We start from the raw sequence: 23,031 nt of genomic DNA, 5'->3' as shown, positions 1-23,031 counted from the left end.
GCTTTCAGCTCCTCCCCTGATGCTTCTTCCGCCTCCTGCATATCTTGTAGATGTCTGATATCTTCCCCCTCCGACCCAGACCCCCGAGAGCACCCTATCACTCGCCCCCTTACTGGGGAGCAGGGGAACCCCTCCACCTGCCGTCTAGCAAATGCCTTCACTTGTAAATATCTGAACATGTTTCCCGGGGGGAGCTCAAACTTCTCCTCCAGCCCTCCCAGGCTCGCAAACTCCCCTCTATAAACAGGTCCTTCAGCTGCCGTATGCCCACCCTGTACCAGCTCTGAAACCCACGTCGATGTTCCCGGGATGAATCTATGGTTCCTCTTATTGGCGCCGCCAACAGACCTCCCATTTCCCCCCTATGTCGCCTCCACTGCCCCCATATCTTGAGGGTGGCCGCCACCACCGGGCTCGTGGTGTACCTCGTGGGGGGAGCGGCCATGGTGCCGTTACTAGGGCACCAGGCTTGTGTTGCCACAGGACGCCCTCTCCATTCGTTTCCAAGCTGCCCCCTCCCCTTCCATCATCCACTTGCGCACCATTGACACATTTGCCGCCCAGTAGTACCCCGAAAGATTGGGTAGTGCCAGCCCTCCACTGTCCCTACTCCGCTCCAAAAAGACCCTCCTCACCCTTGGGGTGCCATGCGCCCACACGTAGCTCATGATGCTACTCGTCACCTTTTTGAAGAAGGCCCTAGGGAGGAAGATGGGCAAGCACTGAAATAAAAACAAGAACCTTGGGAGGACCGTCATTATGATTGAAGACGGTGCAGTCTTGATGGGTGAAATGGCCTCATTCTGCATGGTAGGGATTCAATGATTGTCTCCCAGGAAAGAGCCGTTACTCACCGAGAATACGTATCCTGGCAAAATGGGCACCTCAGACTGCGTGATCTCACAATGCTCACTCCCAGGGGTTCTAAGATGGACAATAGGGGGTTTGTCCAGATGGCGAGAGGCCAGCAAGACTACTGGAAGACAATGATTGGACAAGGAAATTGGACTGGGGTTGTAGTGGAGATGCCAACTGCGTTTAAATGTATTCCTCAGGTTTCATCGCAAGACCCCCCCCCACGCTCCAGCCATTAGTTGTCGAAAACAGCCCTCCCTGTGAAGAACTGCCTTCCAACACCAAAGCAAAAAGGCACATTACCCAATTGGATGAAGCCTGACTGCCAGGTCAACAGCCCTTTTCTCCCCCATTTTGTACCTGATCAAAAAAAAACCTTTGAAGAACAAAAAAAAAAAACCCCCTTCTTTAAAACCCAGATTTTTTTTATTTCTCGAGGGTTACCCACAGCAGCCTCCTGGAGATTGATTATCAATTTCTGGAGACCAGGCCAATCCTGGAGGGTTGGCAACCCTGGGATGGAGCAGGTTACCCTGGGGAGCTGGTGGAATCCGGTAGCAATGATTGGTTCAAATGCAAATTGGATAACATTTCAAAAAATAACTTTGTGGAATACTGTCCATTAATAATGTGAATCATGACATGAGGTAAGTGCAGCGTGCTTGAAGGGAATGGATGTATTAAGCTGGGTTTTCAAAGTTCTCCATCACTGGGGGGGTTTTCTGCACCTCATGTCTGGCTCTGTTGTGGACCTATTGATAATGATTGATCGCTGTGATTAGTCAACAACTCATTATCATTTGGATCGAGTGACTTTTCAGTATGGTAGAAGGAGTAGTGGATGGACTTTGGTCTATTCTTGTCTACCAATTCTATGCTCCTATCTAGAGCAACTATTGATTGATCAGTAATGACTTTAGATTGTGGCATCCCCTCTTTAGAAATTCAGACTGCCTGGATAGGATGACCCAGTTAATTTAAATACTGCTCATTTACACGTTTGGCTTGATTTAAAGATGTTTTATCAGACGTCTTTACCAGAGGTGGTGGCAAAGTACAGGGACGGAGGGCAGCAGGGTAGCATGGTGGTTAGCATAAATGCTTCACAGCTCCAGGGTCTCAGGTTCGATTCCCGGCTGGGTCACTGTCTGTGCGGAGTCTGCACGTTCTCCCCGTCTGTGCGTGGGTTTCCTCCGGGTGCTCCGGTTTCCTCCCACAGTCCAAAGATGTGCGGGTTAGGTGGATTGGCCGTGATAAATTGCCCGTAGTGTCCTAAAAAGTAAGGTTAAGGGGTTGGGTTACGGGCATAGTGTGATACGTGGGTTTGAGTAGGGTGATCATGGCTCGGCACAACATCGAGGGCCGAAGGGTCTGTTCTGTGCTGTACTGTTCTATGTTCTATGTTCTATGTGCAGAATCCTTCCAGAGGTTACAGCTGTTCAAACGTATGCAGCTGAAGTCACTTCAGAATTAATCACCAGTGTAGCACACATATTCAACCCAAGCAGGCTATGTTAGTGTTCACACAACCTTCTCCCACTCCATCTCCCCCACACCAACATATTCTTCTTACATGCTCATTCTAAGTTTCACGCAAATGCTTTTCCTGAATTCCTTTTTTAGATTTCTGTTATTTTGTTTATGGGGCCTAGTTTTGAAAACTCCTACAAAACGAAAACCTCTTTTCTATGCCTACGCTATCAAAGCTCTTCATAACTTTCAGAACCTCAATCGGGTCACCCCTCAATTCTTCTCTTCGAGAGAGAAAACAAGCCCGGGTCTCCCTGCTCTGGTATCATTCTTGTTAATCTTTGCTTTTTTGTTCATTTACGGGATGCGGGCATCGCTGGCTGGGTCAGCATTTATTGCCCGTCCCTAAATTGCCCTTGAGAAGGTGGTGGTGAGCTGCCTTCTTGAACTGCTGCAGTCCGCGTGGTGTAGGTACACCCACAGTGCTGTTAGGGAGGGAGGTCCAGGATTTTGACCCAACGACAGTGAAGAAACGGCCGATGTATTTCCAAGTCAGGGTGGTGAGTGGCTTGGAGGAGAACTTGCAAGTGGTGGTGTTCCCCTATGTCTGCTGCCCTTGTCCTTCTAGATGGTAGGGATCTTGGGTTTGCAATGTTCTGCCTAAGGAGCCTTGGCGTATCTTCTCAGGAACTTCCAGATCCTTTTCAAACCTAGAGATCACAACCGTGCACCATACACTAGGTGGAGTCTAACCAAAAATGTAAATAAGTTTAATGTAAAATTTGTTTTTTTAATTTTCCAATTAAGGGGCAACTTAGCGTGGCCAATCCACCTAACCTGCACATCTTTGGGTTGTGGGGGCGAAACCCACGCAGACACGGGGAGAACGTGCAAACTCCACACAGACAGTGACCCAGGGCCGGGATTCGAACCCGAGTCCCCAGCGCCATAGGCAGCAATGCTAACCACTGTGCCACCGTACTGCCCCGGTTTAATGTAATTTTGAACCAATGTGGTGATTCGTGGTGTGGCAGCAAAAGGACTGGTATTTACTGTGCAGCACCTGGGTCACAAGTGCCTTTCCTGCGGTCTTTCTCGCTAAGATTCCCTGGGCTGTTTCTGGGACCGTAATATAATGAGAAATTGACTGCTCAGGCTAGCTTCCCAAAACTTGGGCTTTGCGCTCACCCCCCTTCTCATCTTGACGCAGCAATACCGACTGGGAAGCAGAGGATCTGGCGGGACAGGTTTGGGATTGGCTCGAAGCCCCCATGACACGCCCAGGCCCGATTTCTTGCTTCCGCGGTGCAGAGGGCCTGAGCTCTGAAGCCTCAGCACTGTCCTCATTGGAGACTGCAAAACGATTGTGGCAGAACACATCGGTTCCCCTCTCGCTAGCCCCCCACCCCACTCTAACAACTCTGCCCTCTGACAACTCTTACCTCACTTCCTCGCCCCTCCCCACTCCCAGGTAGCCCAATCAAACGTTTGTTTGCAAATCCCACCTTGTCTTCAAGCCTCTGCGTAATCTCCCCCAGCCCCACTATCCTCAGAGATAGCGGCACTCCTCTGATTCTGACCTTGATGATGCCAGATTTATAGTCCCACTATTGGTGGCCATGCCTGGGCCCTCGGGCTCTGAAATCCCTCCCTAAACTTTTCCACCACTCGTTCCTCCCTTAAGAAATTTGGCATGTCTGCACGACTCTCACAAACTTCTGCAGATGTGCCATAGAGAGCATCCTATCCGGCTGCATCACAGCCTGGTATGGCAACTGCTCAGCCCAAGATCGCAAGAAACTGCAGAGTGTGGTGAACTCAGCCCAACACATCACACAAGCCTGCCACCCCCACATTGATTCTGTCTACACCTCCCGCTGCCTCAGGAAAGCAGCATTATCAGAGACCCCTCCCACCCAGGCATTGCCTTCTTCCAGACCCTTCCATCAGGCAGAAGGTACAGAAGTCTGAAGACCCGCACATCCAGACATAGGGACAGCTTCTTCCCCACAGCTACCAGACTCCTCAACGACTCCCCCTCAGACTGATCTGTTCCCTGTAAGAACACTATTCCCTGTAAGAACACAATGAGCTCTTGCTCATCTATTTGCTTTGTTTGGCCCTTTGTTCCGCACTGTAACCAATCACTGTTTGTCGATGTACCATTTGTCGATGTACTCTGTCAATTATTCTTTTTGTCTACTATGTACGTACTGTGTACGTTCCCTCGGCCGCAGAAAAATACTTTCACAGGACTTTGGTACATGTGACAATAAATCAAATCATATCAAATCAAAAGATACTCCTTAAAAACCTTTGTGAACAGTGCGTTAATTATAAAATTGATGCTCCCATTGGCCTTTTTTGCACTTTTAAGAAACCCAAGACCCTCCCTCTGTCTTACTGAAAAAGAAATCAAGAAGTACGACATTATTTTCTCGATAACCGTCAGTCCCCTTTCTCAGCACAAAATTGACCCAGCTCAGCTTCAAGGGCGCTATCCAAGGTTGACTCAAACGGCTCCTCTGCGAACCTAATCAGAAGCACAGCCCAACGCCCTGACAACCAAAACAAATACGTTTTGCCTTAACCCGGCCACAAGGAAGAAAATCCCCAAGGTTGCCCAGATTTCCAACCGTAACAAGGCATTGGCTATACTCGAGGACAATTAGTGTCCCAGAGGAGACGCTCAGTGCATTAATAATGTAAAACAATCGATAACAGTCTGGCTTTAAAAAGGATTGGCTTTCATTATCAGGGATCATTTTCACACAAAGTCTGCGGGGCTGAAGGAGCAGCTTCATCACTCAAGTGGCAAACCTTTCATCAATTTAATCAATTAGGATATTGCTGCTCACAGTATCCTCGTGTCCTGATGCCAAGGTTAACTCAGAATATATCACCAGCACTGGCATTGAATTCAACACAGATTCAAATGGGCAAAGATTGCCTTCAGTCTATGGGGGGGACACCAGCTTGGCCAAACCAAGCAGACTGCCCTGTGAACCTGGCAGTGAAATAACCCTTCTGACTCTGGGAGTTGGGTTTGAATCTAGTCAGGTGCAGCAGATGATGGTTACATGACGATTAGAACATAAGAACATAAGATCTAGGAGCAGTAGTAGGCCATCTGGCCCTTCGAGCCTGCTCCGCCATTCAATGAGATCATGGCTGATCTTTTGTGGACTCAGCTCCACTTTCCCGCCCGAACACCATAACCCTTAGTCCCTTTATTCTTCAAAAAACTATCTATCTTTACCTTAAAAACATTTAATGAAGGAGCCTCAAGGGCAGCAGGGCGACGCAGTGGGTTAGCACTGCTGCCTCACGGCGCCGAGATCCCAGGTTTGATCCCGCCTCTGAGTCTCTGTCCGTGTGGAGTTTGCACATTCTCCCCGTGTCTGCATGGGTTTTCCTCCACAACCCAAAAGATGTGCAGGGTAGGTGGATTGGGCATGCTAAATTGCCCCTTAATTGGAAAAAAATGAATTGGGTACTCTTAATTTTTTTTTTTTAAATGAAGGAGCCTCAACTGCTTCACTGGGTAAGGAATTCCATAGATTCACAACCCTTTGGGTGAAGAAGTTCCTCCTAAACTCAGTCCTAAATCTACTTCCCCTTATTTTGAGGCTATGCCCCCTAGTTCTGCTTTTACTCGCCAGTGGAAACAACCTGCCCGCATCTATCCTATCTATTCCCTTCATAATTTTATATGTTTCTATAAGATCCCCCCGATTGGTGCGGGGCAGCTGGGTTTGAATGCCTTTTTTGTCATTGGGGCCTAGTCCAAAAGGGTGAAGATCTCCTTTCTTTCTCCTGGTCATTTTTGGCCATTTTCAAGGTTGGAAAATCCTACAGGCTACAAACTCCAAGCAGGCTCCCCTCACTGCACCACGCATCTTCCATTATCTGCAGAAGTGTCCTTATAAAGTGGTGGTGGGGGATGAGGGAGGTACACACATTATGATTTAGGTGCCTGTGTCTCCTATTATCCTGAGTGTGTGCATCCTCATGTACACAGCCTGAGAGAGCATGCGTGTGAGTGAGAACATGTCTATATACAAGTTGCAGCAGGCGGGTGTGTTGGTACGTGAGGGCATGCTGCACCCCGCGATGGTCTAACCTGTGCTGTAGTTTCTTGTGGCTGATGCACATAGCCCTCAGCTGGCCCTGGGAGACGCACACTTTGTGTCGACTGCATTTCACCTTTTGGCAAGGGTCCTTCGTGGGATCCAGGGCTGCGGGGAAAATCGCACAACAGTTATTTACACGCAGGAGAATGGAGAACCGGCCAATCTCTAGGTTGTCCCCTTCCTTGCCCCTTTATCTGTCGTTACCTCGTTGGTTCTGGGCACCAATAAAATGCAAGCACATCATCCGCCGCACTTAAACGAGATCACCCTCCAATTCAAACTCATTTTATTCTAGGTCCTCAGAACTATGCAATTCTTTATATTTATCAGGTTCCACCCATTGTCCTTGTCCCGCTGCCTTAATTTCAAATGGGACACTATCGGAATTTACATTTTATGCCCCACATATAACCTTTTCTATCTCTGTAAAATGATGTCCTCTCATCCATTTCATTCATGGCTAGAGTCCAGGTTTTAACATCAAGACAGAGAAGGATAGATTGCTAGTTACTCCAGATATCAGGAGATATGTGGACAGTGCAGGAAAATGATGCTGAGGTAGACGATCAACCATGATACAGTCGAACGCAAAGCAGGAGAGGGGCTGAATGGCCTACTCCTGCTCCTATGTCTAATCTCAAAACCAAATTCTTTGATACTAAGGATTTGTTTTTGTGATTTCTCCTATCCTCTCTTCCACCCTCCGTTTCTTTTCTCCCCCGCTCCCATTCCACCCCTTCGAACTACTCCCCCCTTCCTCACCCCTCTACTATATCCCCACCTCCCCATGGTTTGGACGATCGCCTTGCGCCTTATTGAAGGATTTGAAAAGTGTTAAGAGGTGACAACAGCTCTGTCCCTGTCTGGGGCCGTCACACCGAGAAAACCGACAGCTAAATATTTCCGGTTTCCGATCTGTGGCAAGGGTGGTTTTCTGGAATTCTGGCTCATCCCAGGCGATGGGATTCAGTCCTCTTTATTCGTCAAAGGAAATGTGGAGTTTGCACATTCTCTCTGTGTCTGCATGGGTCTCGCCCCCACAACCCAAAGATGTGCAGGGTAGGTGGATTGGCCATGCTAAATTGCCCCTTCATTGGGAAAAAAATGAATTGGGCAATTTGAATTAAAAAAACCGATTAAAGTCTTAAATTTGGGGCTCTAGATGAAGGAATGTTCCAGAGTGAGCCTTAAGTATGAATGTCCGGCACCCATTCCAGAGAGAACTCACAATATCTGAAGTCTAAGATTTAGTCAGCAGTTGGGTGCAATGACTAGAGTCTGGTCGGCAAGTTGCCCCCAACCAAACAAAAATCACAAATGAGGAGGAACCTGGTCCTTTGGCGTCTCAGAATGATCTTGTGATGCCTGAGTCACAACCCAGTCAGCACAGCTAAGGAAGATGTCGCAAGTACTTGTTGGCAAGAAAAAAAGCAGAGAGGAGCGAGTTTCTCTTTACTGCGATGTCTGTTGTCGGAAAGGGCGGTGGAAGCAGATTTGACCGCAGCTTTCAAAAGAGAATTAGATAAATATTCAAAAAGAGAGTTAAAGTGCCCGCGGATATTTTTTTTGTTTTTTTTTTTTGTTTTTGTTTTTTTTTATAAATTTAGAATATCCAATTCATTTTTTTCCAATTAAGGGGCAATTTAACGTGGCCAATCCACCTAACCTGCACATCTTTGGGTTGTGGGGGTGAAACCCACGCAGACACGGGGAGAATGTGCAAACTCCTCACAGACAGTGACCCAGGGCCGGGATTCGAACCCGGGTCCTCAGCGCCGTAGGCAGCAATGCTAACCACTGTGCCACCGTGCCCGCGGATATGAGGGAAAGAAGAATGGTGGTGAATGCAGGGGGGAATGGAACAAATTGGATAGCTCTTTCAAAGAGCCAGTATGGGCACCATGGGCCGAATGGCCTCCTTCTGCATGATTCTGTGATGGCTGTTGCCGTACGTTTTTGGAAAGCTGTACACTGCACTGCAGGCTGAGTCTGAACATTGCAGCCAAAGCAACAGTCAACATTCTGCTGCACTGTGTCAACGCTAACATTTTACTGGGCTCCCAGTGAACTGCAAAGCTGTTTCGAACTGGAACTGATGACCGAGCAGGTCTGTGAGTCGGGGATCTCAAAGAGCAGGCTCGTCACGTGCTGCACTGCCTCACCGAGGATGATCAGATAACGCAGCGACGGCAGAACGCAGACACATCAACCCAAGAGCAACTTCAGTTCTTTTGCAATTTTTCAGATTTTCTTTGTGACGTTTTAAGCTTCTCCTTTGCCTCAAATCTTCCATTGTAGTGCCAGGCCTTTCAATGATGGCACTTGCAGAGGGCCCATTGGCATGGCGACAGGCTGGCTTCAGTTAGTCATGTTTAGCATGCGCCTCACACCCCTCAAGGATATCACCAGCTGCTACTTCCATTTGTAGGTTACTGTACTGCAATTCTGCGCTGTGAGGGGTCCGACAGGGACTATTGTCATGAGGGGTTTGTTGGGGATGGTCTGAGGAGCATCCACTGTCCTCATCGGAAAATCCTTTGCTCCTGGAAAACTGCCGCCAGCAAGGTTCCCAACATGGGTTCCTGCTACAGCACTGAGGGCAGGAGTCTCCAAGCCCCCATCCCATCCATTAAAGCTGCGTCAGGTTTACAGCATAGAAACAAGCCATTCGGCCCAAAGGGCCCCTGTTGGCGCTTGTACTTCACAAGAGCCTTCCATCATACCGCTTCACCTCACCACTTCAACCTATCCTTCTATTCTTTTCTCAACTGTTTACCAAACTTCCCTTACTGGCATCTGTTCTGCTTATCTCAACACTTCCATGCCAGAGTGAGGTCTACTTTCTAACCATTCTCTAGATAAAGATGTTTCTCCTGAATTTCTTATTGGATCTATCTTATGCTGTGGAGTTCAAGCCCTGATTAATCCTTGTTAGATTGGTCCATTTGGGACTCATCACAGAATCGCACAGCACAGAAGAGGCCCTTCGGCCCATCGAATCTGCACCGACACGTGAAACACATCTTACCTACTCACCTAATCCCGTTTGACAGCACATAGCCTTATATGTTATGACGTGCCAAGTGCTCATCCACTTTTTAAAGGATGTGAGGCAACCCGCCTCTACCCCCCTCCCAGGCAGTGTGTTCCAGACCGTCACCACCCTCTGGGTAAAAACGTTTTTCTCAAATCCCCCCTTGAACCCCCTGCCCCTCACCTTGAACTTCTGTCTCTGTGTGACTGACCCTTCAACTAAGGGGAACAGCTGTTCCCTATCCACCCTGTCCCATGTTTCATCCCAGGCAACATCCTGGTGAATCTCCTCTGCACCCCCTCCAGTGCAATCACATCCTTCCTATAATGTGGCAACCAGAATTTCACACAATCCTCCAGCTATGGCCTCACAAAAGTTCTATACAACTCTAACATGACCTCCCTGCTTTTGTAATCTGTGTCCTGATTGATAAAGGCAAGTGTCCCATATACCTAGTCTTCTGCCTTCAGAGATCTATGGACAAACACGACAAGGTCCCTTTGTTCCTCAGTGTCAGGCAGTTCATTGAATACTTTCTTGTCACATTACTCCTTCCAATGTGCAACACCTCACACTTTTCAGGGTTAAATTCCAGCTGCCACTCTTCTGCCCATTTGACCATTCTGGTATCTTCCTGTAAGCATCAGAAAGCAGCTTTTATGCCTGAGTCCATTTACTCCGCTGATGCCCCTCAGCGGGGGTCTGTCTTCAATGAGGCTCATGAGGAGGCTAATTAGTCCACCCCATCGATCTTGTGTGGGTTATAACACCAGTAATTAAGGATTAATTTTCCAGGGTACTGCTGCAAGTAACACCCTGAAGAAATGCCATATGCGCAATATAAATTATGTTTTCTTTAAAAAAATGAATTGAACAGTTTGGTTTTCATCATTCAATGGATGAATGGAGAGCCTATCCATTCTCTGATTGGCTGTGAGTTGTGTGCATGGCTATGTTGGTGGACCAATCTGGGGTGTGGGAAATTGGTGGGAGGAAGTCATGTGACGGTAGCTCCAGGAATAATGTCCAGCCAGAGTTGGGAACCAGATAGAACCAGGCCCTTATTCTTGCACAGTTACACACAGCTCTCACACATCCCCTGCAGGCACTGACTCATTCTTGGGAGGGTGTTCCATGTCTGTCTGCTCAGTTTGGCAATGTTCTATAAATGCCTCCTACAAAACACAACTGAAACCTCCAGCGTGATCGTACAATGTTCAACGGATGACTTCCACATGATACCGTCTCAGGAATGGCCGAATTAAACCTCTTCCCTTGTACAGACACAGCCTGCCCAATCTGCCGTGTCGGCATCACCTCAACCCATCGACCGCTGAAACCCTCCCTTGCGACTTAATCATCTACAGACTCAAATGCACCAATGCTCAGTAATCTCCTCTAAGCTTGAAATCAAAACTCTGCTATCCGTCTCCTAACTCACACCAAGCCACACTCGCCCATCAAACCACCCGCTACTCCCTACAACCCACCCTGTGTTCATTGACATACAATCACTCCTGCTCTGGCAACACCTCGATTTTAACATTTTCAACCTTGTGTTCAAATCCTCCCACGGCCTCACTCCTCCCTATCTCTGTAATTGCCTCCAGTACATCAACCCTCGAGGTCTCTGCATTCCTTCAACTCTGGCCACTCCCACAACCCCCACTTCCACTCTCCTGCCATGGGTGGCCATGCCTACGGTAACCTCGGCCCGTAGCTCTGCAATTTCCTGGCAACCATTCTCACTTTCTCTCTCCCTTTACTTAAATTGTTTTTTCCTATTAAGGGGCAATTTAGCGTGGCCAATCCTCCTACCCTGCACATCTTTGGGCTGTGGGGACGAAACCCACGAAGACACGGGGAGAATGTGCAAACTCCACACGGCCAGTGACCCGGGGCTGGGATCGAACCTGAGACCTCGGCGCCGTGAGGCAGCAGTGCTAACTCACTGCGCCTCCGTGCTGCCCCTCTCTCTCTCGCTCCTTCTTTAAGACGCTCCACAGAACCTCGATCGTTGACAAGTCACCTGTTCCAATAGCTCCTCCTCCAGGGCGGCGGCAATTCATTTTGTCTGGCAATGCTCTGGGAAGCACCTGGGAAGTTCTGCTGTGTTAAATGCGCTATACAAAGGCAAATTGCTGTCCTTAAATATCCCGAGGATAACAACTTCAGCCAGTGGTTGTGGTGAATGTGATTCACACCGGATTATAACCGGTTGTGTCTATATTGTAAGTGCAGTTGCACTACCTGACCTCCAGGGGGAGTAGCTCTGGGAATGCTCGAGAGTTGTACGGGACTTCTCCCTTGGCTCCGCCCAGGACTCCTCCCCCCGGGAGCTGCTGTATAAAGATCAGTGCCACAGGGTCAGCCGGCCAGTTCACCGAAAGTTCAACGGCTAACAGGCTGGCTCTGTTGTAAGTATATTAAAACCGCTATTCTAATCCTACAAGCACGTGTCCGTAGAATTGTTGGTTCCAACAGTGGTATCGAGGGTAAATTAGCTTGTGCTGTTTAGCGGAGCTGCGTTGGATTGTTGCAACTCGAACCACCACTGTCACTAAACGTCTGAATGCAAGAGCTGGCTAAAAGGCAGTGAGAAACAGGAGTCCTTAAACTTTAATGACTTCATTAAATAATCATTAAATCCTTGTTAAACAGAGGAGTTACTGGGAATATATTTCCCGGCTGAGAGGTTTAATGGATACACATCCATTCATACCCCCCCCTGCACACAGCAACATTCGCTGGTCAGAAACATGAAGATCACCTTCCTTGGTTGCCACGCCAATCACGAGGTTGCGCTCTCATAATTTTGGAGTCAGAGGGTGTGGGGTCAAAGGCCACTCCGGGGATTCGAGCACTTAGTCCGTGCAGATGCTTCAGTGCGGTGAGGGAATGCTGCACTGTCAGAGGGTCAGTACTGAGGGAGTGCCGCACTGTCAGAGGGTCAGTACTGAGGGAATGCTGCACTGTCAGAGGGTCAGTACTGAGGGAATGCTGCACTGTCAGAGGGTCAGTACTGAGGGAGTGCTGCACTGTCGGAGGTTACCTGGGGCCCGGCCTCCTCTCTGGTCAGAGATTCCGAGTCACTATTGAAAATTGGCTTTTATTGCAAGAGGGACATTTTCCTACAGCAGTACGGGGCGATGGTGAGGCCACGCTGTCTATGGTCTTGGTCCCCTTACTAAAGGAGAATATACTCTCCTTAAATGTTTTTAAGGTAAAGATAGATAGTTTTTTGAAGAATAAAGGGATTAAGTGCTATTGTGTTCGGGCCGGAAAGTGGAGCTGAGTCCACAAAAGATCAGCCATGATCTCATTGAATGGCGGAGCAGGCTCGAGGGGCCAGATGGCCGACTCCTGCTCCTAGTTCTTATGTTCTTACTCGCACCAGAAGCAGTTCAGGGAAGGTTGACTTAGCTGATTCCTGACATGAAGGGGTTGTTTTGTGAGGAAAGGTTGGGCCTATACTCATTGGAGCTTAGAAGAACGAAGGGTAGTAAGACCCCAAGGCGTATGAGCAGAAGTAAGCCATTCAGCCCACCGTGTCTGCTCTGTCATTCTATGAGGTGATTGAAACATAAGGGGCGGAATTCTCCGCTCCTGGGAAAAATCGGGAGGGCCGTCGTGAACTCGGCCGAGTTTCACGACGGCCTCAGAGGCCGCTCCTCGCCCCCTGTTCTCCCCTCCCGGTGGGGCTAGGAGTGGTGCTCCGTAAATCTCAGCTGCTGGGGCGTCGCGCCGAGAATGACGCGGCCGGCGCGCCTAATAACGTCAGCCGCGCATGCGCAGGTTGGCCGTCTCCAACCCGCGCATGCGCGGCTGAGGTCACGACGCTGACAGCTCAAACCCGCGCATGCGCGGTGGCCGTCTTTCCCCTCAGCCGCCCCGCAAGACGTGGCGGCTTGATCTTGCGGGGAGGCGGAGGGGAAATAGTGCGTCCGATTGAGACACCGGCCCGATGATCGGTGGGCACCGATCGCGGGCCTGTCCCCTCCCGAGCACAGTCGTGGTGCTCTTTCCCCTGTACTCCCCCCACAAGCCCCAAACGGGCATATCTCACCCATTTTACAACGGCAGCGACCAAGTGTGGTTGCCGCCGTCGTGAAACGGTCGTGAACGTCAGGCCGCTCGGCCCATCCAGGTCGGAGAATCGCCGTTCGCCATGAAAAACGGCAAGCACCGATTCTTCCGAGCGGGGGGCGCCAGGGGGGCATGAATTTTGTCAGGGGGCCCTCCTGCGATTCTCCCACGCCGCGTGGGGAGCGGAGAATCACGCCCAAGGTTCTGACAGGGGCCAAGGCAATGTATCTTCTCATTGAGAACTAGGGGGCGCAGTTTAAAGATAAGGGATCTCCCATTTAAGATGGAGCTGAGGAAGAATTTCATCTCTAAGGGAATAATTTGTTTGTTTCAATTCTCTCCCTCAGAGAGCATGGAGGCTGGGTCATTGAGTGTGTTTCAGGCTGAGTTAGACAGGTTTATGATCAACAAGAGTCAGCGATTTATGGGGGGGGGGTGGGTCAGGCAAGAAAACGGAGTAAGGGCCGCAATTGGATCAGCCGCGATCTATTTGAATAAGGCCAAATAGGAGGAGGAGTTGGGAATGATATTGAAGGACGGGGGTGATGTGAAGTGATGCGCAGGGTAAATGCCACCACCTTGCGTGTGAGACTAGGGCTAATAGAGTTAAAGGTGATGCATAGAGACACCTAACCAGGTCGAGGATGAGCCGATAGTTTGCGGGAGAGGAGGGTAAGTGCGATTGGTGCGAGCGGGGCCCGGCCAATTGTGTTCCTATGTTTTGGTTTTGCGCAGAGTTGATTCAGCACCATGTCGGCAATTTGGAGCCTGATCCCCTCGGGCCCAGCACTGTTGCCTCACGGCGCCGAGGTCCCAGGTTCGATCCTCGCCCCGGGTCGCTGTCCGTGTGGAGTTTCCACATTCTCCCCGTGTTTGTGTGGGTTTCACCCCCACAACTCAAAGATGTGCAGGCTAGGTGGATTGGCCACGCTAACTTGCCCCTTAATTGGACAAAGATTAATTGGGTTTGGGGTGCCGGACCTGCCGGAGCTACAGACGGGGGGGGTTATTGTAACCGTCGCCTCGCTGATTGTTCCCAGGCGGGGTCCTGTTGGACTGGAGGTCAGCTTCCCCGCTGATGCACTATTAATTACGACGAGACGAGAGCAGAGAGTAATTGAGGCATCATTACGCAGAGATGTGGAGCCTCCCGCAGCTGCTGCTGAAATGGCTGCAGCTCGGAGAGCCCACACATTTATACTCCTCCTACTGGGCGGGGCCAGCAGACAGGGATCTACCCCCGTACCTGTAGTACGGGGCCTTACCGTAATACACCTCATATGTAGTATACAGTGCGGCTGGGGGACTGAATGGAATTCCTACACCAGTTTGCCTTCAGAAGGGCGATCAAGGGATTCTACAAAGGATGGTGCCTGTTCATTTTGTAATTTAAAAAGTTGCTCATCGTCAGCGGTTGGGGAGGGGCAGGGGAGTAGGGTCCGTGGGCAGCTGGGGGGGGGGGGGGGGAAGTAGGTTGGGGTACGGGAGGAATACAAGGAAAGATTGAGAATGGAACTGCTTGAGGGGAGCAGGACTGAGGGACTTGAGTTCAAACTAACTAAAGGAAAATCAAGTCAGGCCTTTCACTCGGGACTGGATTCAAAGACTAGAGGGGGTCACGATCCTGATCAATAAGCAGGTGGTGTTTGAGGCGGGTAGAATAGTCTCGGATGTGGGGGGTCTGTACATTATGGTCAGTGGGAAACTGGAGGGGGTGCAGGTGATATTAGTAAATGTACATGCGCCAAATTGGGACGATGTGGAGTTTGTAAAGAGGATGCTAGGGAAGATACCAGACCTGGATTCGCCGAGGGTGAAGGAGTTCTCCTTCTACTCTCACGTGCATAAAGTGTACTCCCGGATTGATTTCTTCATTTTGAGCAGGGCCTTACTGGCAGGGGTGGTGGACACGGGGTACTCGGCGATCACAATCTCAGTCCCTGCTCCGCACTGGGTTGACCTGCAGGTTAGTAAAGACAGTAACCAGCGCCCGCACTGGAGGTTAGATGTGGGACTTTTGGCTGACGAAGGGGTGTGCGGGCGGCTGAGTAAATGTATTCAGGTCAACGACACGGGGGAAATTTCAGCAGCGGTGGTCTGGGAAGCACTGAAGGCGGTGGTCAGGGGGGAGCTGATCTCGATACGGGCCCATAGGGAGAAGGTGGACAGGGCAGTGACGGACCGACTGGTAAAGGAGATACTACAGATCGATAGGAGGTATGCGGAGACCCCAGAGGCAGGGCTTTTAAGGGAACAGCAGAGGCTACAGGCGGAGTTCGGCTTGTTAACCATAGGGAGGGCGGTGGAGCAGCTGAGAAAGGCGAGGGGTGCGATCTATGAGTATGGAGAGAAGGCCAGCAGGGTGCTTGCACAGCAGCTCAGAAAGAGGGAGGCAGCCACGGAGATAAGGAAAGTAAATGACAGAGATTGGAACCTGGTTGGAGATTCAGTGGGGTGAATAAGGTGTTTAGGGATTTCTTCAGGAAGCTGTATAGGTGGGAACCCACTACGGGGCCGGAGGGGATGAGGCACTTCTTGGGGGGGCTGAATTTCCCAAAGGTGGACAGGGAGCGGGTAGAAGGGCTGGGGCCCGATCGGGTTGGAAGAGATAGTGGAGGGTCTGAAGGTCATGCAGGCGGGTAAAGCCCCGGGGATGGACGGGTACCCAGTGGAGTTTTATAAAAAGTTCTCTGGGATGTTGGGGCCGGTGTTGATGAGGATGTTCAATGAGGCTAGGGAGAGAGGGGTGCTGCCCCCAACAATGTCACAGGTCACAATGTCGCTGATTCCTAAGCGGGACAAGAACCTGGAGCTGTGTGGGCCGATATCCCAGTTGAATGTGGATGCCAAATTGCTGGCCAAAATTTTGTCCTTCAGGATTGAGGATTGTGTTCCGGATATTATTGGGGAGGACCAGACGGGAATTGTTAAGGGCAGGCAGTTGGTGGCCAATGTAAGAAGCTTGTTAAACATGATCTTGATGCCCCCGAAAGGTAGGGAAGTGGAGGTAGTGATCGCAATGGATGCAGAAAAGGCTTTTGAATGAGTAGAATGGGACTATCTGTGGGAGATATTGGGACGGTTTGGATTTGGGAGGGGCTTTATTGACTGTGTCAGGTTGCTGTATCATGCTCCTGTGGCAAGTGTACGAACGAATAGGACAACATTGGACTATTTTAGACTGCACCGGGGGACCAGACAGGGATGCCCTCTCCCCACTGTTGTTTGCGCTAGCTATAGAGCCGTTGGCAATTGCTCTGAGAGTCTCAAGGGGCTGGTCCGGCAGGGGGGATTCCTGTTCATATTTCAATGTCTCCCCATCTTTATTCCGCAGTCCTTTTGTAAACGGGTCATCAAAGTAATCACTGGCTTTGTTTGGGCGGGCAAGACCGCGCGGGTAAGGAAGGTAATGCTTGAGTGGAGTCGGGGAGAGGGCGGGCTGGCGTTGCCAAATTTTAATAGCTATTACTGGGCGGCGAATATAGCCATGATCAGGAAGTGGGTGGTGGGGGAGGGGTCAGCATGGGAGCGTATGGAGGCAGCTTCATGCAAGAGCACCAGTCTGGGGGCGTAACTGCACCTCTGCTGTTCCTGCCGGCACCAGTCCTGTGGTGATGGCGACCCTGAGAGTTTGGGGGCAATGGAGGAGACATGTGGGAGCAGAGAGTGCATCGGGTCTGGTCCCCAATCTGTAATAATCACCGGTTTGCCCCGGGAAGTATGGATGGGGGGTTCCGGATATGGCGGAGAGCAGAGATTGAGAGGATGGGGGATATGTTTATAGAGGGGAGCTTTCCGAGTATGAGGGCGCTGGAGGAGAAGTTTGGTTTGGCGAGGGGAAACAAATTCAGGTATCTGCAGGTGCGGGACTTCCTACGTAAACAGGTGGCAACCTTCCCGCTCCTACCGCAAAGGGGGATTCGGGACAGGGTAATTTCCAGAGGGTGGGTAGGAGAAGGTAGCGTCTCGGACATTTACAAGGAACTTATGGGGTCAGAGGAGACGCAGACCGAGGAGCTGAAGCGTAAGTGGGAGGAGGAGCTGGGAGGAGAGATAGAGGATGGTCTATGGATGGATACGTTGAGTAGAGTCAACGCGTCCGCAACATGTGCCAGGCTCAGCCTGATACAATTTAAGGCCGTTCATCGGGCTCACATGACAGTGGCCCTGATGAGCAGATTCTTTGGGGTGAAAGATAGCTGTGCAAAATGTGCGGGAGGACCAGCGAACCATGTCCACATGTTCTGGACATGTCCCAAGCTGAGGGGATTTTGGCAGGTGTTTGCAGATGTCATGTCCATGGTGTTAAAAACAAGGGTGACGTTGAGTCCAGAAGTGGCGATTTCCGGGGTGTCGGAAGACCCTGGAATCCGGGAGAGAAATAGGCAGACGTTCTGGCCTTTGCTTCCCTGGTATCCCGGAGACGGATACTATTAGCTTGGAGGGACTCAAAGCCCCCGAAGTCGGAGACCTGTCGGACATGGCTAGCTTTCTCTGTTTGGAGAAAATCAAGTTCGCCTTGAGAGGGTCAATGTTAGGGTTCACCCGGAGGTGGCAGCCGTTCGTTGACTTCATGGGGGCACTACACTCCCCCACATTGCAGCCCCTGGCTTTATTCTCATTAAATGATTGGTCCTCCCATCTACTTCCCAATCAGGATCCATCCCAAGTGCCGATTATTTTATGTGTGAATAATATCTTGAGGCAGGAGACCCTTAATTTTCCTTTTGCCCAGTTTGAACTCTAGTCCCTCGTTCCTGCTGTCACCAGCCACTTCCATTCTCAATCTGTCCTTGTATTCCACGTGACAGTGCAAAGCTCTGTATAGTGCTGGGCATTCTGCATGATGTAGTCTAGGATGTCTGGGAACAATATAAGGCAAAGGAGAGGGAAAACAAAGGCTGAGAAATTATAAATGAGCAAAATATATGATTTTAAAAAAAATACACGCTTTATGCTGGAACTGACTATGATTATTTCCAAGGATACCAATTAGCATAATCGCATCCAGCAGCAACAAATATCGACCTGCTGTTGTCATGTGAATTTTGCCAATTAATTTGCAGGATGGCAGGATCTATGACAGTGATGAAGTATTTTGTTCATTCCAAGTTATCCAGGTTTATTTAAAAAAAAAAAAATTTAGAGTACCCAATTCATTTTTCCAATTAAGGAGCAATTTGATGTGGCCAATCCACCTAGCCTGCAAATCTTTGGGTTGTGGGGGCGAAACCCACGTAAACACGGGGAGAATGTGCAAACTCCAAACGGACAGTGACCCAGAGCCAATATCGAACCTGGGACTTCGGCGCCGTGAGGCAGCAGTGCTAACCCACTGGGCCACCGTGCTGCCCTGTTACCCAGGTTTATAATTCAGCTGCCCTTCAATAATCACCGTGCTCCAGGTTGGCAGGAAGTCGGCTAAAGGTGAAACGTGTCACTCCCGGCTGGGACGTCGCGGTTCACCGCTCGGTGTCACCTGCTGGTCGTGTCCAGTGGGCAGAGGGCAAACCATGCTTATCCATTCACGGCAGGCTTGTACGACTGGCGTGTGTCTCGGTGTATGCACTGCACACTAGAACCAGGGTAGCACTTAACCGTGGGGTGGGGGGGGGGGGGGGGGCATGGTAGCACAGTGGTTAGCACAGTTACTTCACAGCCTCAAGGTCCCAGGTTCGATTCCCCCCTCGGGTCACTGTCTGTGCGGAGTCTACACGTTCTCCTTGTGTCTGTGTGGGTTTCCTCCGGTTTCCTCCCACAGTCCAAAGATGTGCGGGTTAGGTGGATTGGCCATGCTAAATTGCCCTTCGTGTCCAAAAGAGGTTAGATGGGGTTACTGGGTTATGGGGATAGGGTGGAGGTGTGGGCTTAGGTAGGGTGCTCTTTCCAAGGGCAGGTGCAGACTCGATTGGCTGAATGGCCTCCTTCTGCACTGTCAATTCTATGTCTGCTATTGGCCGTGGGTCTCAAGGAAATGATTCGCAAGCTACACCTCGGGTAAAAAATTAACAATTCTCCAACATCAGTTGCTATCTGGGTCACGTACATCAAACTGCTAATTGCTGTACCTACGCAATACACACAGGGCAGCGTTATCACTCAACTACTCAAAGGCTTGCAGTGTTTCAGGGACTCACGTTTGTCCAACATCTAATCTCCCAGATCATCTCGTCTGCAAACTTTGAAGTGTTGTAAAACGCCCAGCCCGATCTCTCGGCCCTAGGGTGAGAGGGCCCCCTAGCTGCTGACCCTGAGGACAGTCTCAATACTGGCTCATGAGGTGTCCCACAACGCAGAGCAGCTGAATTGGAGACGCCAGTCAGGCAGGCCCAAGAATGGCCACAGTGGAGTCCGAGGAGGTGCACAGAATAAGACAGCCCAGAAGGGGGCCATTCGGCCCATTGTGTCAGTGACAGCTCTTTGGTAGAGATATCTAATCATTACGATTATTAATCATTGCGATACTCTAAAAGGGATCCCAGCCACTTGCAGGTTAGGAGGATTGGCCATGCTAAATTTCCACTTTTTAAAAAGAATCTTTTTTATTTCTTTTAAAATAAATTTAATAATGTAATAATAATAATCGCTTATTGTCACGAGTAGGCTTCAATGAAGTTACTGTGAAAAGCCCCTAGTCGCCACATTCCGGTGCCTGTTATGGGAGGCCGGTACAGGAATTGAACCGCGCTGCTGGCCTTGTTCTGCATTACAAGCCAGCTGTTTAGCCCACTGTGCTAATCCAGCCCCTATTTAGAGTACCCAATTCATTTTTTCCAATTAAGGGGTAATTTAGCGAGGCCAATCCACCTAACCTGCACATCTTTGGGTTGTGGGGTCGAAACCCACGCAGACACGCGGAGAATGTGCAAACTCCACACGGACAGTGACCCAGAGCCGGGATCGAACCCGGAACCTCGGCGCCGTGAGGCAGCAGTGCTAACCCACTGCGCCACTGTGCTGCTCTAAATTGCCCACCCCCCCCCAGTCCTTCTGCGATGATCTGCCTCCTCTGCAGGAATATCAATGGTTATTTTAGGTGCTCCGCATCGATCTTTAATTCTTTCAGAGGCCTCCTCTGCTCACTCAGCCCTCTCGTCTCTATCTCTGAGGCTCAGCTGATTTTATTTATGCATTTACCATTGATTTCTGATAGCTGAAAAGGACAAGCAGTTCCCACACCAGGCTACACAATGCTGTCCGGCAGCCAACTGAGATATTGATCCATTTAACACTGGCAGCTGTTTGTTCTGTGTTGATCTCTGTCACAACAGGAAGCAACAAACCGATGTGGGGGGGTTAGGGAGATGGGCGCTGAATTCCACCCAACTCTGTCCTTGTCACCTCTTTATCCCCTGGCCACCCCTCCCCATTCAGACTGAACCCCTCGTGTTCATAGAATGAGTGAGACCCCAAGGAAAACCGCCAACCTGACACTCCTTTTTTAAAAAATTTAGATTACCCAATTATTTTTTCCAATTAAGGGGCAATTTAGCGTGGCCAATACACCTACTCTGCACATTTTTGGGTTGTGGGGGCGAAATCCACGCAGACACGGGGAGAATGTGCAAACTCCACACGGACAGTGACCCAGAGCCGGGATCGAACCTGGGACCTCAGCGCCGTGAGGCGGTTGTGCTAACCACTAGGCCACCGTGCTGCCCCTCACTCTACCACTCCTGAGATGAAACATTAATGTTAGTAAATAAAAGGCAGCACGGTGGTGCAGTGGGTTAGCACTGCTGCCTCACGGCGCCGAGGTCCCAGGTTCGATCCTGGCTCTGGGTCACTGTCCGTGTGGAGTTTGCACATTCTCCCCGTGTCTGCGTGGGTTTCGCCCCCATTAACCAAAAATGTGCAGAGTAGGTGGATTGGCCACGCTAAATTGCCCCTTAATTGGTAAAAATGAATTGGGTACTCTAAATGTATTATAATCAAAGAAAAAGAAAAAAATATTAGTAAATAAATGGTTTGGGGGAAATTAATGGGATTGAAAGTAGATAAATCTCCAGGGCCTGATAATCGTTATCCCAGAGTACTTCAGGAATTTGCCCTAGAAATAGTAGATCCATTGGTTGGCGGTCATCTTCCAAAATTCTTTGGTCTCTCGGAGGTTGGCTAATATAACCCCGCTATTCAAAAAGGAAGGTAGAGAGAAAACAGGGAACAATAGACCAGTGAGCCTAACATCGGTGGTAGGGAAGTTGCTAGAGTCTATTATCAAGACTTTCATAGCTTTCAAAAGATGTAACTAGTAGAGATTTTTAAAATTTAAAGTACCCAATTCTTTTTTTTTTCCCAATTAAGATACAATTCACCTACCCTCCACATCTTTGGGTTGTGGGGGTGAGACCCACGCAGACACGGGAGAATGTGTAAAACTCCAGAAGGACAGGGACCCAGGGCCGGGATCAAACCTGCGTGCTCTACGCCATGAGGCAAAGATAAGACCATAAGACATAGGAGCGGAAGTAAGGCCATTCGGCCCATCGAGTCCACTCCACCATTCAATCATGGTTGATTTCAACTCCATTTACCCGCTCTCTCCCATAGCCCTTAATTCCTCGAGAAATCAAGAATTTATCAATTTCTGTCTTAAAGACACTCAATGTGCTGGCCTCCACCGCCCTCTGTGGCAATGAATTCCACAGACCTACCACTCTCTGGCTGAAGAAATTTCTCCTCATCTCTGTTCTAAAGTGACTCCCTTTTATTCTAAGGCTGTGCCCCCGCGTCCTAGTCTCCCCTGCTAATGGAAACAACTTCCCTACGTCCATCCTATCCAAGCCATTCATTATCTTGTAAGTTTCTATTAGATCTCCCCTCAACCTCCTAAACTCCAATGAATATAATCCCACGATCCTCAGACGTTCATCGCATGTTAGGCCTACCATTCCTGGGATCATCCGTGTGAAGATATAACTAGTTGACCAGTAACTAGATAGGGAGAAATGGTGGATGTGATTTATTTAGACTTTCAGGAGGCTTTCGATAAGGTCTCACATAGCAGATTAATATGTAAACTTAAAGAGCATGGGATTACGGGTAGTGTCTTGAGAAGGATAAAAAGCTGGTTGGCAGACAGGAAGCAAAAAGTTGGAATGAATGGGTCTTTTTCCGATTGGCAGGCAGGGTACCACAGGGATCTGTGCTAGGACCCCAACTGTTCACATTATATATTAATAAAGGCTGTGTGAGTGGGCACATGCATGGCAGATACAGTATAATGTGAATAAATGTGAGGTTGTCCGCTTCAGTAGCAAAAATAGGAAGGCAGATTATTGTTTGAATGACTGTAAATTCAGAGAGGTGGTTACGCAGCAAGACCTTGGTGTCCTCGTGCATCAGTTACTGAAAGTAAGCGCGCAGGTACAGCAGGCAGTAAAGAAGGCAAATGGTATGTTGGCCATCATAGTGAGAGGATTTGGGTGCAGGAATAGAGATGTTTTACTGCAA

General features: G+C 49.7%; 1 protein-coding gene across 2 annotated transcripts in view; it reads right to left on the bottom strand.

The window, feature by feature from the left end:
* The window catches only part of spock2 (SPARC (osteonectin), cwcv and kazal like domains proteoglycan 2), an 80,544-nt gene that overhangs the window by 19,540 nt on the left and 37,973 nt on the right, over positions 1-23,031 (bottom strand). For both annotated transcript variants that reach the window (XM_038783260.1, XM_038783261.1), the window contains one exon: positions 6,449-6,563. In XM_038783260.1, the coding sequence (XP_038639188.1) occupies positions 6,449-6,563 (115 nt within the window). The remainder of the gene's footprint in view (positions 1-6,448; positions 6,564-23,031) is intronic.

The sequence above is a fragment of the Scyliorhinus canicula genome, chromosome 22 (genome assembly GCF_902713615.1).
Source record: "Scyliorhinus canicula chromosome 22, sScyCan1.1, whole genome shotgun sequence".
Classification (NCBI taxonomy): Eukaryota; Metazoa; Chordata; class Chondrichthyes; order Carcharhiniformes; family Scyliorhinidae; genus Scyliorhinus; species Scyliorhinus canicula.
The sequence above is the reverse complement of the archived record's forward strand: the minus strand, read 5'-3'. Positions and strand labels throughout refer to the sequence as shown.